At 34.5% G+C, this 19,197-nt stretch overlaps 1 protein-coding gene across 14 annotated transcripts; it reads left to right on the forward strand.

Moving 5' to 3' along the window:
* Window positions 1-1,527: 1,527 nt before the first annotated feature.
* Window positions 1,528-16,612, forward strand: LOC114296819 (uncharacterized). Of its 14 annotated transcripts, none has more exons than XM_028241154.2 (8): window positions 1,698-2,282; window positions 2,585-2,689; window positions 4,069-4,130; window positions 4,457-4,501; window positions 5,723-5,825; window positions 12,816-13,514; window positions 13,602-14,303; window positions 16,376-16,612. In XM_028241154.2, the coding sequence occupies exons 6-8, from the start codon at window positions 12,903-12,905 to the stop codon at window positions 16,469-16,471; spliced, it is 1,410 nt and encodes a 469-aa protein (XP_028096955.2). In that variant the 5' UTR covers window positions 1,698-2,282; window positions 2,585-2,689; window positions 4,069-4,130; window positions 4,457-4,501; window positions 5,723-5,825; window positions 12,816-12,902; the 3' UTR covers window positions 16,472-16,612. The 14 variants fall into 14 exon arrangements, with proteins under 14 accessions (XP_028096956.2, XP_028096955.2, XP_028096954.2 ...); XM_028241153.2 differs by having other exon boundaries at window positions 1,869-2,282; window positions 4,457-4,514; XM_082868792.1 differs by having other exon boundaries at window positions 2,069-2,282; window positions 3,938-4,130; window positions 4,457-4,514.
* The last annotated feature ends 2,585 nt before the right edge of the window (window positions 16,613-19,197 follow it).

Below are 19,197 nucleotides of genomic sequence, written 5' to 3' on the forward strand. Positions count from 1 at the left end.
AAATTTTTTACATTCAAATCATAATTTTACAACTCACAAACTCAAAATACAACTCATACTCTCAAATCATATTTACAAAACTCTACCAAATGCAACCTACATTTTTTTAGGTTAACCCAAACAAGCACTAAAAATAAAAAGAGTGTTTTTTTTAATTTAAATAAATAATTATAGAGTTTTTTTTAACATATTTTTTTGTTTATTTATATTAAAAATACGTGTAGTCTCTAATTAAAAAGAGAGAGTGGGCTAGAAAAAGAGACTAATTCGAGACACAATAAATAATTGAAAATATGAGTGTAATTAGCAATAGGTGTGTGGTCTCTAAAAAAAAATAATAAAGCCACGCAAAATTATAGGAGGTGTATGGGAGGTTGGTTAATTTAGTAAGTTATTTTAATTTTTGGTTAGTTTAGTACGTTAAAATAATTATGTTTAGCAAGATTGTTGAATTTTCTTATAATTAGATATGACATATATCAGAAAAAAATATAAAATGATTATGAATTCGATATTATTTTAATTTATTTTGTCTTTTAAATACATACGATTCAAAATAATGTTTGAGGCGACATTGTTTAAATACATTATATATATATATATATTTTTTGTGATAAATACACTAAAGTTTATATATGACTCAATTCAATTACATTTTAAAATTTTAAAAATGTGATAACATACCTTTATTCAATACTGTATTAGTCACTATTTTAAATTCTATACTTTTTTTAGATGGTGAAATTCTATAAAAATTTCAAATATGAATTAATTTTTTAACTTAAACTTTTAGCAATGAATTTGATAAATTACATTTTAACTTAAACGAACCGCCATCGTACGATACCTGCTAAAGTCATGGCCGGCAGTGGTGCTGCCATAGATGGTGGCGGAAGTCTTATGTGTGGAGTTTTATATTGCAGTGAAATTATTGTCATCTTGAATTGATTTACGATAATTTATTTATGTAGCTGTGAAATTATTATTATTTTGAATTGATTTTTTTTTAAAAGATGTGATAACAATATTAATAATTTATGTTAATTGATTTTTGTAGAATATGTATACCAATATTATTTACACCGTGTCTTTAGGCACGGATATACACTAGTATATATACATAACATAATATATATATATTCTCAAATTTCTTGAATGATAAATGGTATATATACATATAATATAATTTTAGAGTTTTTAATAATATATATATACATGCACACATATAGGGTATGTTTGGTTTGTGTTTGAGAGATGTGTTTTAGAGATAAAAAGTACGAAAAATTGTTTGGTTTGGTTTTTTTCAAAAGATGTTTTGGAAAATTATTTTGAGAGAGAGTTTTGGAAAAAGTGATTGATTTGATGTGTGTGAGAGAGAGATTTGTTTGGAAAACTTGTTTGGTTTACAAGTTTTGAGAAATTTTTTTGGGAAAATTTGTTTGGTTTGATTACTTTTAAAAACTTATTTGTAGAGAAAATTTCCCAAAAATTTTACAGAAATACAAACCAAACGAACCCATAGAGTTTGAATAACAAAATTAAGACTTACTTTTCTTTCTTATACATAACAGAATATATATATATTTTGTTCTTATGCAAAATAGTATATATATTATGCGTAATACTATATATATTATTAAGAATAGTTTTTCTTATGCGTAATAATATATATATATATATATATATATAATAGAATCAAAGAATGAAAACAAGAAGAATGATTACATGTATGACAAAGAAGAGCTAGAAGAAAGCGGGGAAAGAGCTGGAGAAGTAGAGAGTCAAAAACATTGTGCTGGATATGAAAAGCACTTGAGGTTTTTTATTTTTATATGAACAAAATTGATATTATGAAGATACAAGAGTCAGTTGATTTATTTTCTTTCTTAATCTCTCCATTCTTAAAAAGATTGAAAATGAGGGTTATAATCCATTTTTCTTAATTTCTCTCCACTTAATTATCCAAACAAATAAAAAAATAAATATCTCTCCATTTATTATTATTTTTATCTCCAAATTACTAAAAAAAAGAAAAAAAAAAAGAAAAAAAGAAACAATCAAAATGCCCAACTCTTCAGCAGTTCCTTGGCTTCCAATCAAAAGGCACAAAGGGGCTTGCTTCTAATCCAGACCAGACCAGACAGCCTGAGAAGGGTTGCCGATCGACTACTATGATTGCTTCTTCTTCTTCTCCTTCTCCTCTCTCTCTCTCTAAATCCCTCTTTTTCTCTGTATATTCGATCCTTGAGATAATCCACCGCTGCCCTCTTTTTGATAACCAGGTTTTACTCTCTCTCTCTCTCTCTCTCTCTCTCTCTCTCTATATATATATATATATATACACACATATATCTACATATGTCCATACATGTATATCTGATCTGTTTTGTCCCTTCTTCCATGTTCAATCGAAACCCTTCTATTGTTTTATTATAGTTATCTATTTGATTTTCTTATTTGTAAAATATAAAGATTTTTATTTTATTTTTCGGCAATATATATATATATATATATGTATGTATGTGTGTGTATGCAATAGAAGTGTGAGATGGCAGCTCTACTTTTATCTTGTTAAATCCAACAGATTGAGTCCAAAAAAAGCTCCCCTACTTCCATTCGCTGCAAATCACAGAGGAGCTCTCTTCAGCATCTTTGTGTTGATAGCCATGCCTCTCCTTCCCTTTTCTCGGTATGACACCATTTCTGTTTCAATCATATGTGCCTCAGTCTTTTACTGTGGATTTTTTTTTTTTCTCTGGGTTTTGTTTTGTTTTGTTTGATGGAAGATTGTTTCTAGAGAAGAAGATTTTTACTCCTAAAGGCTCAATTTTTCTTCAACTTATTCCACTTTAAGATGGCTGGACTTTTTTGTGTTTGATTTATTTTGTTTTTGTTTTTTTCTAAGGAAAAATATTTGATTTATGTTCAATTGGCTTTTTGGTGATACAAAAATATTAATATTTTTCTGGGTTTTTGGGTTTTATTTTATATTTAAATTCGTGGCTGGATTTTTTTTTTTTTCTAAGGAAAATATTTGATTCATGTTCAATTGGCTTTTTGGTGATACAAAAACATTTATATTTTTCTGGGTTTTTGGATTTTGATATTTAAATTCATCACTGGACTTTTTTTTTCTTCTTCTAGGGAAAAATATTTGATTCATGTTCAATTGGCTTTTTGTCATTCTTTTGGATTGGAATGCGAATTGCACCTGCCAATTGTCATTGCCCAATAATAATTTAAAAAGATGCATAGACACTGTACACAATTCATTAAACATTAATTTAGCTCTGTGGTCTCCATGCCAACATCATTGGCACCCAATGCTTGTTATGCATTCAAGAACAATTGCACTATCATTACTTTTATTGTCTGCCTCTGTTTTTTTTAAAGAAGCAATTTTATCTGTCACAAGCAACTTTAATAAATGATAAATGGCCAAAAAAGTTAGAAGAAGTAAGGGTGGGGAGGTATGTGTGTGTGAGATTCTATTTAATTATTTTTATGACTATTAATTGGATATATGCAAGTAGTGCATGCATGGATTAGGTTTCTTTTTGGTTTCAAAAATCTGAAAATGGAATTAACTTGAGGTATTTGTTAAAAAATTTGGAGGCGTTGATATTGTTGATTGTTGAGAAATTGTACATTGAATAGGTTTCTTTGGTAGTGTAATGGGGTAAATGTAAATTATAATTTCTCTCTATTCCAAACAAAGTTGGTTACAAGCATTAAATGAAAATGTATATTGACCGGATGAAATTTGGTAAGAATTTTTATTAATCAAATGTTTGTGTGAAAGCATAGAAATTTTTCTTATAGACAAAGGAGTTCCTTTATGCTACTTGACAAATGTTTTTTTATTAATTAATGACAAACACTTCCACTTATTAAGGCACCCATTATTCTTGGTAGTTAGTACCGTTTACTCTTGCAGCTGCATCCAACATTGTTTGGGAAGTATAGTTTATCTGTTAATTGCAAAATTCTCCCCTTTGGTCGTTGAAGTGGCTCTTTTTGTGTTCATATCAAGCAATCTCTTGACACGCTTTGCTGTACTTATCATAGTTTGAAGATGGGAGTGGCAGAACAGTTCTGACATGGAGGAGGAAATGCTGTTGATAGGAATGGTAAGTGATCTTCTAGTGCTCCAAGCCTGTATCATATTAAAATTTAATATCATAGTTACTATATATATATATATTGTTGATAATCTTGCTTTGGTGAACTCTTAGATGTATACTCATATCTTATTAGGAAGAAGAGATCTTAGAGAATTCATCTATGACGTCCTTTGATTGACTTGGTGTGGGGATTGGATTAGCTTTGCATTGTGGCAGGGTTTATATTCATTGACTCACCTTTGTATAGTAGCAATTGAATGTGATAGTTTTCTTGACAAAGGTCTGATTGCCATAGCAATTGAATGTAATTTTTGGGTATACTAATCTTTTAGGAATCAATTCAGAAGCACACTTTTGGAACTCCCTCACTCTTTGAAGTAAGAACAATGTGTAAGTGTGTGTTGTTTGTTTTGTCTTTTCTTATATAAGTGTTCATTGTTTGTTCAAATTATCTGATAGTTGTTTTGGGGGGGGGGGGGGGGGGGAAATGAAATGAGCTCATGAAATAGGGTAATTGCCTCGAAGAACTATGAAAATAAAGGGCTCAATCCACCAAGTAGGTCTCCTAGTATATAAGGAAAAATTTTAAAAATAAAAACCATCGAATTGAAGAATGTTACAGTGCTCTTTTATAATTCATCAATTAAATATGTAGATTTCTCAATGGTGATTCTATTTTATTAGTCTTACATATCTGTGAAAATATTATAAGGATGATGTAAAAATACCCATGAGTCAATTATAAGGAAGAAGCTGATACCAATGGAGAGAAAACCAACATGAAAAATGTTACAGATATGGAAGCAATAAATCAATGGAGTTTTGCATTTATAAGGACGAAGGAAATCCTTAAATTCCAAAAGACTTTCTAGGGGTTTATCCTTTGCTTTTAACAAAGACTTTCCAGTGTCAGAGGACAAACAAATAAGCATCCACTCTCTTCTTGTTGGTCTTGCATTAATGAATTGGAAATTTTCATTATTCGAAGGATGGTTCCGAAATGAAAAAAAAAAAAAAACGTTTTATCATCCTCAAGTGGTAAAATCTGTAGATTTTCTTCATTCTTCTTGCTGTATAGATATCTATTCAATTTTCTAATGTTTGTCTTTTTGTCTTTTTTTTCTTCTATATGTTCAAGTCACGTGTATAAATATATATATATATGTGTGTGTGTGTGTGTGTGTGTGTGTATATATGCATGCAACATAGTGATACAAGCCACGAACTTGGAATTTTAATTTGGAATGTGAGATAGAGAGCGAGAGAGAGATTCAAAGGGCTTGGTTGTGGATATGAAGCTAAGGAACATTGATTTATATCCTTTTAATCAACAAATCATTATATTGCTTATTATGGGTTTTTGGTTTAGCTTATATTCTTTTATGACTGAGTTTGTATTGCTTTTGGTTCTTTGTGTTCACAAGTTGTCATGTTCTTTTACATAAGTGGCGTTCATGCCATAAAATTCTCCTTTTTCAATTATGAATTAAAATTTTTTTTGTTTTGTTTTTGCTAACGTGACTGGTTCATACTGGTTTGCTAAAACACCAAATTAAGTGAATAATCAGTAACATTGTTATTCAATTTCCTATGTTCAGATTAGGCTTGTGATTCTAATGAAATATGCGGATCCTGTTGGGATATGTCCCTCTTTGAGCATTTGCAAGTAAGAGGAAGGTCTTCATTTCCTACAAAGCAAAGGTGAGGCCCTGCACCTTAAATTTTACATGGTTGTGTTTAATGCTGGCATATGAGCTACTTATATAGACAAAAGACATTTGGTGATTGGATCATATAGATTGTCGCCCCGAAAAAAAGTGGTTGCTTAAATCCCAGAAGTGGAATACTGTCAATGATGACTATGCTATCATTGAATCATAAAGACTTACACTTCATATGCTCGGAGATATTTTGTCGTCCATTGGCGCACTAAAATGGTCAAACAGTGTCGGATGTGAACGAAACTTGACAAACACGACTAACTAGGCACAATTGACTTGTAAGAAAAGATGGGACTCAAAATCGGTTCCCGGTTTTGAATCTAGATCCTAATTCCCGTTTGTGAAAACATGTCCTTTAGAAATTCTTTTTTGAGCCAGTCAAGGCATTAAAACGATCAAACGGCGTTGGATGTCAATGAAACTGGACATACATGACTAACTAGGCACAAATAACTTGTAGTAATTTCCATTTGTGAAAACTTGTCCTTTAGAAAAAAAATTTCAAGCCGATTGATGCACTAAAATAGTTAAACGGTGTAGGATGTGATCGAAACTTGACACGCACAACTAACTAGGCACAAATGACTTGTAAGAAAAGATGGGATTCGAAATCGGTTCTCTGTTTTGAATCTAGAGCATAATTCCCGTTTGTGAAAACTTGTATTTTAGAAATTCTTTTTCGAGTCGGTTGATGCACTAAAATGGTCAAGCGGCATTGGATGTGAACGAAACTTGACATACATGATTAACTAGAGGCAAATGACTTGTAGGAAAAAACGGGACTCAGCCTCTTCAGATTGATTATTTGTTCTGTGTTTTATGTCACCTATATTGCCTTTTTGTTGTTAATGTCACATCTGTTTGATGTCTACTAGCATGAATTACTAGGGGCTGTTGTGTCGCTGTTTAAGTACAATTATTTGGTTAGATTTCTTGTTTTGTGTTTATTCAATTATTGTTAGATTATAGAGAAATGTGTTTAATCGATACCCGACTTTAATAAAATTATCATCATTGTAGGATGTAATTAAAGTTTCTTTGGATAGTTCACGTATACCAATAGTCCAATTGGCAGAGAGACTTCTTATTAGTGACAATCTATTGTGTGAATTGATAGAGTTTCAATTGGGCCTGAATATTGCGAAGTCTTTGTCTTAAAAGCTTAAAAGCCTAATGCTCAGTTGGAAACACCATCCCGAGGTCTAAGAACAATTGAAGAAGCTGTTGGAAGATACATTGTGTAGCGCTCGATTCAAGTATATGTTACAATCTTATTTATTTATTTATATATTTTTGAATTAAATATCAATGTTTTGCAATTTTTGTAAGCTTGAAATTAACTATAGGAAAATGATTTGTCCCCCTAATTTTTTTCCCTCGAATCCCCCGAAATCACAGAGGAGAGAAAGAGAGGGGAAAGAGAAGAGAGGGGAAGAGGAGGCAGGTCTCAGCCGTCGCAACCCTCTGCCCGATCGTCGCAGCCTCCGCCGTCGCCTCCGCCAGATCGTCGCAGCCTCGCCTCCGCCGTCGCCTCCGCAGGTCCGCCGTCGCAACCCCGCCCCTCGCAGCCTCCGCCTCCGCCTCCGCCCCCGCCCCATTTGTTGGGCCCCCTCCAGTCCCTCCTCCTCCTCCTCCCCCTCCAGTCCCTCCACCTCCCTCTCCTCCTCCCTCCTCCCTTCTCCTCCTCCCTCCTCCCTTCTCCTTCTTCCATCTTCTTCTTCGTTTCTGATTCAACCAAAAAACCAAAAAAAAAAAGAAAAAAGGGCAAAAACGACGTCGTTTTTGCCTTTAGGGGGGTTCGGGGGGCCTGTTTTCGAGCGACGTAGCATTGCTCTTAACTATATTGTAAATAATTATTATTTTTTTGTTTCTTTTTGCAGATGCTACCTTTTTGAATATGTGATGATATTTTCGCATATTGATATTGGATTTATTGTTGATGCTAAAACAAGCTATGATATATATGTGTTTTTTTGATTTGTACTATCGATACTTTCATTTTGTTTTAGTACAAATTCGAGTTCTTGAATTATCAAAAATTATTAGTATTGTTAAAGGATATTTTATATATTTTTGTAATGAATGTTTGGTTGATACTGTATTGTTATAGGACATATATATATTATTATTCGTATATATATATATGATTTTGTGATTGTGAATGTGGATATATTTTATTTTAGAAAATATTAATAATTTGTACAGGGAAATAATTGTAATATATTATATATGCTTTTATTTTTTGCAATGTCTAGAAATTGTCACAAAACTATAATGAATTAATAAAATATATATTTATTTTATGAATTTTTTTTTTGCGACAATAATAAACCGTTGCTAATACATCATTGATTTAGTTCTCTTTTTTTTTGACATTTTAGACCATTGGTAATAATACTTTTAGTGACGTCGACTACTGTCTCTAAAAAAGGTTTTTGGTGATGGCATCCTAAACTGTCACTAAAAGTGATATTTTTCCCTATTTTTTGTGTTGGGTTAAACCGTTGCAAAAACCATTAATTTGCCGTCGCTACAAGAAAGTGACGGTTTGTAACCGTTGCAAATACCTTTTGTCATGCCCTCCTTCCGCCACCCCCCATTTCCTGTTGCTACTTCGTCGCAAAAAGTATATTGCGACGGCATGTGCACATTTTGCAACGTTTGAGACCGTCGCAAAAGCTCCGGTCTTTAGCAGTTAACTATGTCCATATTCTAGTCAATGGTGTGTCGTGTTTATTGGAATAAGAATGGGAAAGATTTAGGGGGCATATATGAAAGATAGTTTCAAAATCTTAGGCTAAAATGTAATTATTGAAAAGTTGAGGAGTGGCACGTGCCCCTTTTGGACCTGTGGTGGCTCCGCCACTGGTGCTGATCATGTAATGCTGTGGAGGGTAGTGAAATATATATTTGTACACCAATATTTCTCAAAAGTGTATGTGTGACATACAAACATGTGAAGGCTCTTGGTAAAATCTTAGTCTTTAATTTCTTTGTTCATTCTTTGTTTTTCTTCTCACTTAAACTACACATTTTCCACAACTAGAAGGCTTTGACTTAAGGGCTTAGGTTAATTGGTCTTAATGTCTTTGGTAAGCAAAGTGAGAAAAGAAATGGTAAGGATCGTTTTTTTACCATTGTGTTTGGATGAACAATAAATAAAAGAGGACATGTTTGTTATTTTATTTTTAATCTTTTGTATATAGATGGCCAATTTAGGTATTTTGAAAATAAATTTATACATTAACTGTTGTTTCTTGCCAAATATCACCAAATTTGGCAAGAGAAACAAAACCTAAGTTTCAAGAGAGCTCTTTTTCTCACAATTCTCATAAATTTTCACCTCCTCAATCATCCAAAAAGTGATGAGAGTGGTCTTTCTCACAATTTCTTTTCTTTTTTCACTAAACCCCTCAATCCAAATGGGTTTTTGGTTCATAGAAAGGCCACAAGTATCCCTTTCTAAATGGAGTGAACATTTGATTAAGAAGTTGCAACTTGGTGCGTTTGCTAGATAGTTGGAGAAGTTGCTATTTCTACTTTGCATGGGAATTGGAGTGAGTTTGAATTCTATCCAATGAATTAGAAAGCAATTGCCCCCGAGGGTCATCTGAATTGGTTGGTGGGTATGCTTATGCTTCCCACACAACTAACAAGAGTTTGAATCTCCTAACCAATCTGGTCCGAGGGAGTGGGGGCTGCCTATTGTCACATGGGGTTTACCTGTTGGGGTGGGTCCAATGGGCTGTACCTTGGAGGGGTTCATAATAAAAAATAAAAGAAGAAAAAAGAAAGCCAGTGTTTTGCTAAAGAGGTTGCAGGCTTTGAACAAGGACATTGGTGTATATAATTCAAGTGCCAATGCCTGATGTGTATATGGCTTAGAGGATTTTCTTAGAAAAAGAAAGTTCGCAAACAAAATATGGGAATTAAGGGGTTGTTTGGGATAATCTAAATAAGTGCACTTTTTGACTTTTTATGAAATATGGGTTAGGTATGGGTTGGGTTTGAAGTGATGTGATAGAGAGGTGATATGACTTAAATAAGATGATGTGACTTAAATAGGATAATGACTTTTTGACTTTTTGACTTTTTTAGGTTATGACAAACAAGGCCTAAGATTGCAGTGGGAAAAGTGGGATTTGGTTGTATGGAGAATGGCATGAAAGTAAAGTTTAGGAAGCAGCTTAGTGATAGTATTACTTGGTGATGAATAAAGAGGTTGTAGATGGGAATTTTATGGTTGAAGGAAGAGAAGGATGCAACGGAATCCTGGTTTCATGAAAAACCTTCAACATTGGGACTTGAAGAAGTTTTGTTCTTCTTTGAAAAATTTGACATTAACATTCAATGAAAAGGATTTACTTGTGCATGGGGGTTGTGGGGAGTAAATTGTATGTTCGAAGTGAAGTGTTTCCATGATTTAGTAGTGGTCTTGTTTTCCTTGACTGGATTTGCTTGAATCATTCAATGATTGGTGGTTTAAGATTAGAAATGGAGATTGCAAAAGTTGTGGAAGGTTTTACCTCTTTGTCTACCTTGGCGATGTGGGAAGAAATGCACAACAAAGTTGTTGGATCTACACGTTGCCTACAATAAAGTTTTTTTTTTTTTTGGATTCACTTCCATTTGTGGTCCACTTGCTCATACTTTTGTCAAACTCGCCTTCTAGAGTGGTTTGGATAGTTGCGGTTTGGTTTCAACTTCTAACGTCAATTTATTCATAAAAAATGCATGCTTGTTAATTTTTTCCCCTCATTTTATTGTCATCCTATCTTTTCGCTAGTTTTTCTGTTTTTCCTTCAATTCTTTTCTTCTTACCTTCTCTAATATTTTGGGTTGTTTGACACTCCAAATAATTAGAAGCCTTATAAACCTTGGCCATACTATTGGACATTTGGTCAGGCTGGACCCAAATTTGGGCATTCATGGTGGCATGGCCTGATTACCTTTTGGTAGTAGAGAGATACAAATTTGATTACTTAAATCCTTGCTATCTTGGAGATTAGGGTGGTTATGTCAGTCACACTATTTGGGAAGTAGGAGACTTCCTATCCATCTATTCTCTATACACCTCCATAATTGTTCTATTATATATTTATAGCTTCTTCAAAAATTATTTCTCTTTGCCAATATTGAACAATATAGAGCCTTTGTATTGTTGAATAATGGGCTGCACTCATACTTGTGGTATTACTCCATAGCTTGAGAAATTTGTTTGTGGTTGTTTGTGTTTGCTCAGGTATGTTGGAGCATGTTTTTTGCTCTTGTTTAGAAAGTTATTGGTTGGATTTAATTTACAGTGAATTTATGCAAGTCCGAATATGTTTTGCTTCCACTAATATGTTGGTTTACAAATACCATAAACCCTTTTGCACTTCAATCTTTCCTAATCTGTTCATAAGCAAAATCAATCCTATCAAGTTAAAAGCACCAATTGTGATGGCATAGAGTTTGAACCTGTAGTGCATGATAATTTTGTTGTGGGTCATTGGCGCTTTTTGCCATGTGTCACTGTGTCATGGTGTCCAAATGCTTTTTTGCAATGGAGAAGTCTACTACCATTGTATTCAACCAATCCATTTGTGGCGACGCTAGGGCAGGGCAAGGTCTGTTGCTAAAGGTTGCAATATATACTATTTGAGATTAGCACTGTTGTTATGTTGTAGGGTGTAGACCTTATATAATACCTTGTGGTGAAGCCATTATTTGGCACATGATATATAATTTTTAACACATAAGAAATTGATTTGAACTTGTGATGATTGTCTAAAACTTGTTTTAATTTATATATATATATATATATATAAAATATTTTAACATTGATATAGTTTTTTCCACCTTTTGTTATATGATCGTCATCTTTGTGAAGAGGAGGATAGGTATGCCTTCTAGCAATGTTTTGAAAACTGAACCAGTGAGCGAACTAGAAAAGGAGTTGGGTGGACGGATCACTGGTTCAACCGTCGGGTCAAACCAGATTGGACCGCGACATCATAAATATATTTAAATTTGTATATTAATAAAAAAAATATAATTTTAAAATTATTTCAAATATACATATAAAAACGTAAGTATTCTTTAATTTAAACATCCATCACCAAATACAAAAAAAAGAATGAAAGAAAAACTAATATATTACTCAATTTAAGATCTCAATTAATTTTGTTATTTATTTGAATTTATTTTTCATTTTTTATGTTTTAGTTTTTTGCCAAAACAAACTTTTTATGTATGTTGAATAAATAATATTTATTGTATTGAATGTCAACAACTAGAATGTTGGCTTTGTGTTACAATAGTAGCTTGCTATCCAATTGGTTCCATGTTCAAGTTCCCTTGCCAACATGTTTTATGCATCCAACAATGAAATTCTCAAACCGGGGCAGTTGTTGTGACCTGCGCCTGGTTCGAATGGGTGGCCGGTCTAACCTCCGGTTTGGATAGTTTTGTGAAAATAAATTGGTTCTTTGTGTGAAGTGAGTTTCATGGGTGGTCCGGACCAGACTAAAGTCCGGTTGCCGGTTAAGATATGCACTGGTTAATTATGATTATGGATTATTGGTATAATTAAAGAAATGCACTTCCATTTGGACGGTTTTGTGAAAATAAACCAGTTCTTTGTGGGAAGCGGTTTTCATGGGTGGTCTGGACCGGAATCAAGCCCAGTTGCAGGTTAAGATATGCACTGGTTAATTATGATTATGGATTATTGGTATAATTAAAGATATGCACTTCCATTTTCCATCATGATGATTGCTATATTTGGTAGTCAATTATTAGTTTTGGAACACAGTTCAGTCATTGCATAAGCATTTGTTTACTTTTAACTTTGGGATTGAAGCTTTACCATAGATTGTAGTCCATCAAACCTACCAAAATTCTCTATATTTCCGAACTTGTGTACATTTATTTACTATTGGTGCGATGAATAGCTTTTGACTTGTTCTTCAATTAATAACTTTTGTAGTGATTGATACAAGGGATAGATCTGAGAAAAGCCAAAAGTTGTTTAGCGAACTTCTTGTTTCTTCAAGTTAGTGAGTCATTTTCATTCATGATCATGGAGAGCAAAGCTTCTCAGAGTATAAGTTTTAATATCCTTGTGGAGAAGGAGAAAAACCGAGTTGTTTTTGTGGAGTCAAATAAGGATTTTGTTGACATTATATTCAGCTTCATGACAATGCCTATTGGAACAATCATTAGACTCACTCGTGAGTGCTCATTGAAGGGTGAGATTGGCTGCTTGAAAAACCTATATGAAAGTGTAGAGAATCTTGATGAGGAACATTTCAAAAGTGAGTTCAAGGAGATAATACTTGATCCTCGAAGTGCAGCTGAAATCTACTGTAGGAATCTAAAACTAAATTTGAATGAAAGTAAAAACAGAAAATATTATGTGTGCAGCAGTGGTAATTGCAGTTTTGTGAGCTATACTGAAACTGCTTGTGGTCGCTGTGGAAAACCCTTGGAACTTGAGGTAAGACTTCTAAGTCTGGCTCATGAAGATGGCCCAGTGTTTGTAAAACCAACTGCACGCTTTATGATAACAGATGATTTTCAAGTATTGCCAATGTCCACTATGACTGGCTTATCTCTGCTTAGCAAACTTGGAGCGATGGATGAGAGCAAAATAGAAGAGAGAACCGTGAACATCGGAAAGGATGAGGTAATTAATGAATTGATTCTCTTTTTACCCATATAAACAAATTCAATGTTTTTTTGTATCATTTTACAGTGCATCTCGTTCTCTTAGGTTCTGAAATTGCTAAACTGTTCATTAGCATCAAGAACTCCCTTCTCTGACACTTTTGTGGAACCACCTATCAGTAAGTCCAATGTTGTGATTCATCGTGGAGAATATGGACCAAGAAGTACAGATCAACGTCAAAGTGACATGGACACAACAACTAAACATTCAAAGATAAACTTGAAGCTTATCATCCACAAATCTAGCACAAGGGCATTGTATGCAGAAGTTGAAGAAAATTTCATTGAGCTTCTATGCAGTTTACTTCTACTTCCAATTGGTTATGTCTTCAAAGAATTTCCAAGTTTGCGTTTCAAGGGATGCATGGATAACATATACAAGAGTATCCAAGATTTTGACGACAAGTTCTTCCAATCTAAGGAGATGAAGGCAATTCTAGTTGATCCAAAACTAGCCCAAGGTCTTGCTTGTAGTAACAAACTAATTGGCATTGAGGAAGCTATAAACCCATCATTATCAACCCTTAGTTCCCTATTTACAACAAGATGCTCTGTGTTGAGTTCAGAGTCCCCTCCCAGGGAAGCTCAGCTTAGCGGTGGATTTATGAAAGGACCATCCATGTTCATGGTGACTGACAATTTGCTCATAAAACCTATATCTCCAATCTCAGGCATATCTCTCATCAACAGGTTAAAGGTTCCCCTTAGTGATGTCGGTGAATTGGAGGTGACCATGAGTGAGGATGAGGTAATTTAACTATTGTCAAGTTATTTCTATTGAAGCATTTTGAGCAATTAGCACTACCCTTACTTACTACTAGAATCCATTGGCTTGCACGGTTACAGCACAAGTTCACCACAAGTCCTTCAACTGTCAAATAATAGGACAAATTTCACCTTACCCCATGTGGTTTGACCCATGTGCGGATTTTTGAATAGCTTGATATATTTTGTTGGGGCAATTGTTGACTTAACATGGTGTCAAGCTCAGGTTGGTAGGTCTTGGGTTCTAGTTTCTCCATTTTCATTCTCTTTTCTCTCAATGAATGGATGTTTGCATCTCCACGTGCAAGATGGGGTTGCATGTGAAGGGGGGTGTTGAATAGCTTAATGTAAATTGTTGGGCCAATTTCTTAACAACTTAAAACTTTTGAGGCAATTGGTGACTAAACTCAGATGACCCATTGTCATCTCGAAATAAGCATCTAGGCTGCTGTGGTTTGTAGACCAAAGTGTACCATTATTTTCGTCAATGATAAATGTAAATTTATCCAAGTACTCTCATTGTCTTCCCTTAAACCAAAATATATACACTCAGGGATAACTAGTGCCTTCAGGCACTCCCAACAAAGCCTAAGTAAAAAATAAATCAGGAAAAAAAAATTTATGCTATTCAGTAGTGTATACAACTTTTCAAATTATACCAGGTAAAAAAATTTAAAATGCATTTTGAAAACCATTCGTAAGTAATTATTACATAAAATATTCGAAAAAACCGACATTTTGATTTTAAAAAACGAAGCTGTGAAGAGTAAAGTGCTACACCAAAGTCTAAGATTTTAAACAAACACCAAAGTCTAAGTCCTATTTCAACACAAAAACACATAAAGACATACAATGAACAGCCACCAATGCTCTACAATATAAAAAAAAATGCTAGGCAACAAATTAAGCACATTAGCCAATGCTCTAGAATCCTAAAGAAAATTAAAAATACTAAACAAAGCACATTAGCCAATGCTACTGTTGTCAATCACATATAGAGGATAAGAGGTTCAAGAGATAAGAGTGGTGGTCAACGATATTGATGGAGGGTTGTCATCGATGGTGGGCGGATCATGGTGTGGCTCTCATCCTGCATAAGTTGTAACCTCATGGATTAACAATGTAGAACAAGTGTCAAGGGTGCTTTGTTCCCTTTGAAAAATTGGAGGTGTTCTCTATCCTCTCTAAGCTGTAGAATTGAATGATGATCACCACAAAAATTAACAAAATATGGAATATATTGACAATGATGAAAGGTAGGGGTATGATTATGTGTGCCCAACTAACCCATCCCTAATTCCAAGGTCTCTTAACTTATTTATGTTCCAAGATTCAACTTTTGAAAGAGTGCGAGTTTTATGCTATGGGACTTTCGAAATTTGGGGCTATGAGATTAGGTGAGAGGGCTGGGCGTGTAGCATAGGTGTTGGCATCTGGGTTTATGGCTGAGAGTTTCATTTTGTGTAGCATAGGTGTAAGGGCAATGGGTGAGAGAGGTGGGTGTGCAACAATGGTTGTCTGGTGGTTGAGGGTGGCATGGGCCTCAGGTTTGGGAGGGAAAGGAGAGGGGGGGTGCAGGGGAGTGGAGAGAGGGAGGAAAATGAAGAATGACATTTATTTTGTTGTACATTTAAAGATGTATAAGAGGTATCTTTGTCCTAAAAAATGAACTTTTTTTGTTAGTGTCTGAAAAAAATTATCCACCTAGGCATGTGGTACTCCCAACTCATAAACCTTGTATAGAAAAGCAATGTACTTTAGTGCACAAACTATAGAGAGCTAATTTGCTTATTTCCAAATGACAGGAGTCATCCACACATGGGACAAACCATCGGAAAGAAAAGTCAAATTTGCCCATTATTATATGTTAACCGAGATATGTTTATAAATTCAATTTATAAAAAATAATTCACTCAATAAATTCTCACACAAAAGTTCTAGAAGAACAGCATTCATCGTTGTCTCAGATTTTTTGGTGTTGCTATACTTACTGTTTCAATTTCTTGACTCTAGTAGTCCCATTTCACTAACTTGCAAATACATCCAAAATTGCAGGTTTTGCGTCTATTGGTGGCTTCTTTGATATCAGGATCTGCTTTGACCAATGCTTTCAAGTCATTCATGCATAAGGAGCCAAAGCAAGAACCATGAGGTAATGTAATATATTGAACAATGGCAGAAACTCTACCAGGATGTAATAAATGGCGGAACATGTCTGTATATATAAGCCTATGTTATACTGGAAATATACAAACTGCTTTCCTAGTATTATTAAAGCCCTGTTTGGTGCAACTTATGGTTTTTTTTTGGTTATTTTGGGAAACGATGCTAGAGTATTTGATTAAGCTTCTGCTTATAGTTTGTGATGCAGAAATAGCTTCTGAAAAAATCTGATTATCGATATCAATGGAAAGTATGCATTTAGCTTTTGTTTTCTAATTATTGGTTTTCAGCTTGCAAGAAGTTGCACCAAACAGACTCTTAAGTTCTCGTCATGAACTGGTCTTAGACCCCAAGTGGCGGTGGCCACGACTACTTGCAGAAGCAATTTTGAAAGTGGTAATGGTCAAAAGTATTGCTGGGAAATATGTTGCTGTAGTAAGAGGTCCATGTGTTATTAAGCAATGGAGAGTGCCCTCTAAAAAGGCTTGATTGGCATAACATAACTTCTAGGCGCCTTCTAAAACCCATCACAATTCACAATGTGATGATCAGATAAAGTGACTTTTGTGAGTCCAAAGCATGAGTTCTCATCTATATAGAACCCGCACTGATATCCTAGTGATAAAATGACTTGTTTTAGAATGAACACAAGATTCGGGGTTTATGATGATCAGATTAGGAGTGACTTTTTTGAGTTGCCTTAGAATGAACTATAAATCTGAATGTCCTGGGTTTGACTCCTCTTGGTGTTGCGTTCGATCATAAATCGATACACATTTATTTGCAAGCATTCAAGGTTATTCTGTCAATCTCGTCTTTTGTATAAGTAAAATAGAAAATAAGTTTGTTTCTTTTTTTGCTAAAATAAATGTTTTGATTTTACAATAAGTGAAGATCCGGATTGTGTTTTAACCCCATTATTCATAAATTGAATATTTAATTCTAACACGTGTACTTTGAGAGGCCAAATGCATGTCCCTCACAAAATAGTATGCATTTTAAAAGTTTTCACTCGAGAAATCCAAAATTCATCTTGGTTGGAGGAGGCCTTGAATACTAAACTTTGAGACAATGTGCCAAATTTGAGTGACAGCGGAAAACTTGAGTTCGATATGAGCTAAGAATTGGTAAAAGTAGCTGGGAGAAGCCTTGTGTGCTCCCCAACAAGCTCCAACGACTATAAATGGACAGAAAATGATTCAGCATTCAAAACAAATGGTCCTTATCATTTCATACTCTCATTTGACTACATCAGCTGAAATTAGAAATTCAAGAAACTAAACAAAAGAAATTCATAGTTTAGGGATTAAATTGTAAAAAAAAAGTTGACAATCGTTTAGGAGATGAAAGTGAAAGTAAGTCGTTATCATAACAATAATAACAACAATATAAAGATTTCTTATGGCTATCATGAAAAAAGAAAATAGTATAACGCAGTACAGGGCAAGAAATAAACAACCACAAGAATGAAAGGGCAATGAACCTTGTAATCATTACAAACACAAATTTGGACATTTGAGGCACAAAGCAGGCATTTTGATATCAAAATAGTTAAAGACGACAAGGGGGTAGCAAAATGCAATAACAACACAAAAAGTATTATAATCTCGATACAAATAAGGCTACATCTCTCTTCATCCCTTTCCACCAAAATTGGTGGCTAAGGTCGTGGTACATCTTTGTGCCTCCCGGATGTACAACAAGGCGTGAATGATAGAACTCTCGGAGTATCTCCTTCCTACAAGATTCTGGTACGAAAAGACAGTCAAGGTATCTAACACTCGAGTCAGAATACACGTTCAAGCCATTCTCTACCTTACCTCTAGATATCTTCTCCCGGATGGATCCTACCTCATGATCACCCCGCTATGTTTCCATAACTCGGCTCACAAGTGTAAGTTGTGCAACTATGGTAAACAAAGCTTCCGACTTAACAGACTCACCAAGATGCAAGTCAAACTCGCCAATAGTGCCCAACATCTCCCATTCCCGGATGACAATACTAGCTACATTGCTAATGGATTTTCTACCCAAGTCATCGGCCACTACGTTGGCCTTCCCTAGATGATAATGCAACCCGAAGTCGTAATCCTCTGTAAACTCCATCCACCTTCTCTGCCTCAGATTTAAATCTTTCTGTGAAAACAGATAATTCAAACTCTTGTGATCGAAGAATACCTCAAACCTCTCACCATACAAGTAATGTCTTTAAATCTTAAAGGCAAAGATCACTGCTACTAGCTCTAAGTCATGAGTAGGATTGTTTCTCTCGTGTGTTTTCAATTGTCATGAGCCATATGTTACTACTTTCCCCTCTTGCATCAAGACACAATCCAAACCTTCCTGAAACACATCACAATACACTGAATAGCCCAAACCCCTTTCTGGAATAATCAACACTGGAGTAGTGGCAACCTTAAGATCTTGAAATAATTTCTCACAAGTCTCACTTCACACAAATTTGATTCCCTTCCTTGTCAGTTTAGTCAACGGTGAGACTAATCTAGAGAAATCCTTTACAAAACGACGGTAATACCCAGCTAGCCCCAAGAAACTCCAGCTCTCAAAGGCATTCTTAGGTTGTTCCCAATCTTGCACTGCCTCTATCTTAGAGGAATCTATAGTCACCCTTTCCTCGGACACCACATGGCCTAAGAATTTTACTTCTTTCAACTAGAACTCACACTTTTCGAACTTAACATACAATTTGTGGG

The sequence above is a fragment of the Camellia sinensis genome, chromosome 5 (genome assembly GCF_055761805.1).
Source record: "Camellia sinensis isolate YWXY chromosome 5, ASM5576180v1, whole genome shotgun sequence".
NCBI classification, from domain to species: domain Eukaryota; kingdom Viridiplantae; phylum Streptophyta; class Magnoliopsida; order Ericales; family Theaceae; genus Camellia; species Camellia sinensis.

Excerpts from the sequence above, each read along its gene's own strand:
- LOC114296819 (XM_028241155.2), top strand. The coding sequence starts at position 12,903 with ATGATCATGGAGAGCAAAGCTTCTCAGAGTATAAGTTTTAATATCCTT. Across the intron at positions 13,515-13,601 it reads TGAACATCGGAAAGGATGAG|GTTCTGAAATTGCTAAACTG; the intron begins GTAATTAATGAA and ends TCGTTCTCTTAG. Across the intron at positions 14,304-16,375 it reads TGACCATGAGTGAGGATGAG|GTTTTGCGTCTATTGGTGGC; the intron begins GTAATTTAACTA and ends CCAAAATTGCAG.